The 5,731-nt window shown below is 41.3% G+C and overlaps 1 protein-coding gene across 2 annotated transcripts; it reads left to right on the top strand.

The window, feature by feature from the left end:
* Positions 1–2,023: 2,023 nt before the first annotated feature.
* LOC148032739 (autophagy-related protein 18d-like) lies at positions 2,024–4,862 on the top strand. Of its 2 annotated transcripts, XM_087683393.1 has the most exons (5): positions 2,024–2,182; positions 2,264–3,344; positions 3,660–3,948; positions 4,085–4,211; positions 4,303–4,862. In XM_087683393.1, exons 2-5 carry the CDS (start codon positions 2,283–2,285, stop codon positions 4,391–4,393), a joined length of 1,569 nt encoding a protein of 522 aa, XP_087539519.1. In that variant the 5' UTR covers positions 2,024–2,182; positions 2,264–2,282; the 3' UTR covers positions 4,394–4,862. The 2 variants fall into 2 exon arrangements, with proteins under 2 accessions (XP_087539519.1, XP_087539517.1); XM_087683391.1 differs by lacking the exon at positions 2,024–2,182 and having other exon boundaries at positions 2,222–3,344.
* Positions 4,863–5,731: the final 869 nt, after the last annotated feature.

The raw sequence follows: 5,731 nt of genomic DNA, 5'->3' as shown, positions 1-5,731 counted from the left end.
AGTTGCTGAAGTTTGTCTTCCTCTTGACTTCTAGATAGATTCACCCCAAAATTTTATTAGCTCTTTCCACCACTGAGTCTTTGTGTTACAGGATTTTCTTTATCTTAGTTGTGTACATATCATGCTCATTATAGCTTTACCTTCCAACGTAAGAGAGAAGATCTCCTGATTGGCTCCATTAATTGGGCCTCCCAATTCATTGAGCAATTGCTTTGCTACAAACTCTCACACAAGTTGGGAGCTTTTGTAAAGGCCTCTTGGAGCTGCTTCTTGATTAGTAACCTTGGAATTTTGGTCTGCAATTAACTAGTCCTCAATTTTGCACAAACCTTTTATGACCAATGAATAGCCTTTTTGACCTAGGACATTTTCTGAAACCCCTAAAGCCAAAAGGCATTATCATCTTTGTTGACTTCTTGTCCATGATCGCCTTGTTTTAACTTTGAAAGAGCCTTTCTCCAAGATGAAACTAAACTAAGTGTGAAGCCATGGGCTTTAGCTCCAAAAAAGGGCTATGAGACAACTAGGTTGACACGTGCAGCTCAGTAAAGGAGTATGAAGTTCTATATGCAATTCTTGCCACCTATTTGCACAAAATTATGACTACATGTTTCTTGGCATTCTTTCTTTGGTCAGTTTGGTATTAGCCTTGGGCTCTTTTGATGAAGAAGCTACACGATCCTATGTTTGGAGAATCGTGTCTCCAAAATATATCATTTCTAGGCTTTGATTGAAGCTCTTGAATAAATGGCCTTGTCTACATGCAAGGATGATGATTTTTTTCTTCTTAATAATAATTCTAATAAAATAAATAAATAAAAACAATAAACAATAACAGTACTTCAAAAACTTTAAAAAAGCTAAATGAAATGAAAAAACATGCTATATAGCATGTCGAAGAGTTAGCACAAATCTCTTCGTAATTAAATAATTATGGGAGAATGTGCCATTCTCGCGTCCATTCAAAATATCCGCTTTGTTGAAGTTTTACATTTTTATTTTTTTAGTACATTCGAAAGTTCGTTATGCTTTCGTTTTCACCATACGTTCAAAAGATTGTTTTCTTTCATGTTCATTTCACTACTATTTAACTATTAACTAACATAAGTCTATCTACTAATATTGCAACTATTAATTATACACTAACTATTACAAATACTATTGATATTACAAAAGTGTATCTAATTTACTAATTACACTAGAACTATTAAAAGTATGAATGAAAACTAAATAAATAATCATGTTGACTAATTATGGTGAACTAAGCTTGACAAAACTAACTATTTTAAGGATGAATGAAGACCAACTGATGATATTGACTAATTATAATAAACTAAAAAGACGAAGAAAATTGTTTAAACTAATCCTAAAAAGAACGAATGACGAAAATTTGAATCTAACCTTAATAAACTAAAAAAACAAAGGACGAAATTGTTTAAACTAATCCTAAAAAGAACGAATGACAAAGATTTGAATCTAACCTTTTATCTTGCAAACACCCAAGGAATTGATGTACGCTTCTCCACACACTTGTGTATGACCTTCCTCACACCTCAAATAAGAGATGAATGTCGTAGTGAAGAGGAATGACCCATACTAGTTTACTCTCCCCCTTTTATATAGGCCTAAGGCTTCCTAACGTTCAAAGCTTTTGTAGTTTACAAACTTGAAAAGCCTAAAAGTTTTCAAACGTTTAAGCTTTTCTTAAAATGCTTTTCTTCAATTTTGGGTGTGCGCTTATTTTTTTAACCCAAAAAATAACCAAAAAAAGATACTTATAAAACGTCACGTAACTGCACCTGTAAAAATATTGGAGTGCATGAGGTCTCGAGCCTCACAAAATTTCTTGTTGTTGGGGAATACAATTTCACCAAGTAGCGATGTCAAAGGCCCACTCTCGGCCCAACGCTTTAGTAATTTTAGTTGCAGAAGCATGTGCTCGTAAACCAATCCTCATGAGGTGCATGAGGTCCACCATATACTTTGGGTAATCGTTTCTTTGCTAACTTGCAAGCACATTGAATTGCAATGTACGAGTATTATACTTTACTCTTCTATCAAAGGCGGTGGAGTTTTGTAAAGCGGCCGACAAGGTTTGTGACTTTGAAGTTTAGGAGCAAATCAAAGGCGAGCTTGGGAGTTTAGGAGCAGATTGAAGGCGAGCTTATCAGCATTTAAAAAAGTAAATCGTTAGTAGTTATCGTTATTTGTTCTAAGGTGCTTATCTTTACTATTGTGTTTATACTATTTTTGGGCTGCAAAGCTGCAGCACGAAGGTGGCTATGGCCGCCTCCGCCGCCGCCGCCGCCGCCGCCGCCACCAAGAACAACGATAACAACAAAGCAACCACCAACAAGCCCTCCCTCTTGTCCCTGTCCTTGAACCAGGACCACTCCTGCATCGCCTGCGGCACCTCCTCCGGCTTCCGCATCCTCAATTCCGACCCCCTCCGTGAAGTCTTCCGCCGTGAATTCGACGCCGGCCCCCGCCCCTCGTCCTCGTCTCTGGAAGGCCCCGGCGCTTCCCGCCTCTCCGACCTCCGCCGCTACACCGCCCCCCCTTCCACCCTCGCCCAAGGTCTTCAAGAACTTACACAGTCACCATTGCCGCATGCGAACCCTGCTTCTGCAGCATCCCGCGGCGACCCCTTCTCCTGCCGCAGCAGCACTGCGACTCAATCAGGACTTGCCAGCGCAGCAAGGTCAGGCCTCCCCAGAGAACAACACCCAGGGTCCACCCCTGGGCCGGACATCCGCTCCTCGGATCGCAGCCAATCATGCCCACCCTTGCCCTTGTCTTCGCCCTCGCCCTTGCCCGCGACCGCCTGGGACCCTGGCTCTCCTGCCAGCGATGGCTTCACCATAGTGGAGATGCTCTTCCGCTCCAACATCATTGCCCTTGTCTCCCCCCGGTACTCCCTAAACAAGGTCCTTGTCTGGGATGATCACCTGAGCGCCTGCATCGGGGAGCTCCTCTTTCGGACCCGTGTGCGTGCCCTGCGCCTCTGTCATGACCGCCTTGCTGTGGTCCTGGAACACAAAATCTTCACTTATAGCCTTGCTGACCTCCGCCTCATCCACCAGGTTGAGACCCTCGCAAATTGGAGGGGGCTTTGTGCTCTTGTTTCTGCGGCAGGATACTGCATCATGGCTTGCCCTGGGGTGAAATGCGGGGAGGTCCGTGTGGAGCATTACAGTAGCAAGAAGACCCTATTTATACAGGCTCATACATCTGCAATAGCCTGCATATCTCTCTGCCGGTATGGGATGCTCTTGGCCACAGCAAGCACAAAAGGAACTTTGGTCCGGATATTCAATGCATCAGATGGCACAAAACTCCAAGAGGTAGGAATTCTATCAGCCAAAGAATGCTTTTAACCTCCCAAAAATCAGTGATTTCTGTGTCCTGTTTCTAGGTTCTCGATGTCAGTTCAGTTCAAATTGTTGAGGCTTAACTAGCTTTTAGAGTCCGAATCGCTGTGTCGTTCACCAAAGAAAACAAGATCTGCTTTCTGTTTAGCAAATTGAAGCAGCCAGTAGCTTGGTTTTCTGAGTGGTATCATGGGTTTTCTCTGTATTCAATATTTTGAATCTGTAGAGTAAAGCTTCAATTGGTGCAGTTCTTCTGTTTTAATTGAAAGCTTTCTATCATGGTGGCAGTTTCGGCGAGGTGCAGATCGAGCAGATATACATAGCTTAGCATTTTCGCCCAACAACACTTGGCTGGTGGTTTCTAGTGATAAGGGTACAATTCATGTTTTCTGTATCAAGGAGTCTTCATCTGGAGATGGGAGGCATGCAGATGGGCATAGGATAACAGCTAGCAGCGGTTATGTGAATCTACCTTCGAGCCTTTCAGCTAGTATAACAAACGGAATACAGCTTGCTCGTTCATCATTCTTGTCACTTGCTCGTCCCAACACAGGCTCTTCTTTGGCATTTATGAAAGGTATACTTGGCCAACTTCTGCTATATGCTGTCAGCTGTTTTGTTACCTGGGACTGGATGATATGGTCTGATAGTCATATTTTGCTACCTTTGTTGGACTGTATGGTGTGACACTTTCCATATTGGTTGAATTCTAGGTGTTCTACCCAGGTATTTCAGCTCTGAGTGGTCATTTGCTCAGTTTCGACTTCCTGAAGACAGTCATACAATGGTAGCCTTTGGATCTGAGAGAAATAGCATTATTGTTCTTTGTTCCAATGGAAGGTAAGACCTGAAGAAGCCATGTCTATATCTTTGCATTTTTTGTCTTGATGGTTACTTTTACACATTGTTAAATAAGTTTTGTTATATGCAGTTATTACAAGTGCTCATTTGATGTTAATCGAGGTGGTGAAATGGTCTTGGAGGAGAACATAAACATTCTCAATGCTCCTTTTGTATCATAAACTGGCCTGTAGCTCAATCATGGCTTAATTGGAGAAACCTGTACATATACAGTAACCAAAAGATCTAATTTGTTTCTGAACTTTAGCATGTGCCATATTGTATATAGAGATCACTGGAGGCTGAACACTGAAGTAGAAATAGTTTCTTTGTAGAGTCAACTGGGTAATGCCAGAAAAGGCTCAAAATCAAAGTACAGGAAACAATATGGATAGGGACAGGAAGTGAGAGACACCTAATATTCAGAGTTTTTATGCCGCATCATGTATGTGACCTCATTGGAAGGGGCAAACACATTCTTGATGCTCAGGAAGTTTCTGTCAAATCAATGTATCAACATTGTACAAGAAGGTGCCATGAAGGAGTGCAAACATCTCTCCTAATGAACAATTTGCAAATGGGTCCTCTGAATGCAGCTGTTGAAATTGCCCCTGTAATGTGAACTTGTGATCTAGTAGTAAATTCTGAATATCATAGTCTACTGGTGCCCACATAAAGCACTATTTAGTTTTTTGCGTGTAGTCAGACCAAAGCTTCAGAACCAGGACAAACAGAGCACCGGGTTTTCCCTGACTGTGTGTGGTGGTATCACAATATTTGAGTGCTTGCATCCTTTTGATTGCAGCTTTCTCAATGCAAATATATTTGGGGAATAGTTACAGGCAGGAAAATTTATCACTGGCTTCTGATGGCTAAGATGCAGCTGACTTCAAGGAGCGAGCACAGGTGCAGTTATGGTCAATGATACAGGTGATACTGGCTTGAATTTTGTATGTTAGTTTACAGAACATCTAGTGTGCTGTGAAGAGGCCTTGATAGCTTTGATTCTATCTTTGAGCTTATCACGGTAGTAAATCCAGATGCTGATGTAGTAAATCCATTGCCACACCTGAATGAGAGAAAAAATTTACTTGTACTCTCAAGGCAAGCTGAGGCGAGCAAGTAATTACTGGCAGTAGCACTAGAATTGACCCGAATGTGCATGCCTTTTGGACACATCTGAGGGATTATTATTGTTGGAATAAAATGTAGGAAGCAAGAGATTAAGGTCAATAGTTACAAGGAGTCCAATTTAGATTGTCCCAACTCCAGATAATCTGTTTAGCTCAATGCACATGTCCCTACTTTGATGTCAGCCACCTTTTGAATGGAACTCTCATTTTTTAGGTTCATGTTTTGAAGTCTTTGTGGTTTGGAAATTGTTCTTTTGCCGTCCATTACTACAATGGTCCATAACATGAACTTTTCAGTTGACTCATCTTAGTTATTTGTACAAGCTTCAATAAATTAGCAGTAAAGCTATATTAAATTGTCAATTCACATAATTTTAAGTTTATTTT

The sequence above is a fragment of the Lygodium microphyllum genome, chromosome 8, assembly GCF_053477565.2.
Source record: "Lygodium microphyllum isolate KBCC chromosome 8, Lygodium_microphyllum_v1.1.10, whole genome shotgun sequence".
Classification (NCBI taxonomy): domain Eukaryota; kingdom Viridiplantae; phylum Streptophyta; class Polypodiopsida; order Schizaeales; family Lygodiaceae; genus Lygodium; species Lygodium microphyllum.
This window is presented reverse-complemented; position numbering and strand designations above follow the sequence as displayed.

Excerpts from the sequence above, each read along its gene's own strand:
- LOC148032739 (XM_087683393.1), top strand. The coding sequence starts at position 2,283 with ATGGCCGCCTCCGCCGCCGCCGCCGCCGCCGCCGCCACCAAGAACAAC. Across the intron at positions 3,345-3,659 it reads ATGGCACAAAACTCCAAGAG|TTTCGGCGAGGTGCAGATCG; the intron begins GTAGGAATTCTA and ends TCATGGTGGCAG. Across the intron at positions 3,949-4,084 it reads TTCTTTGGCATTTATGAAAG|GTGTTCTACCCAGGTATTTC; the intron begins GTATACTTGGCC and ends GTTGAATTCTAG.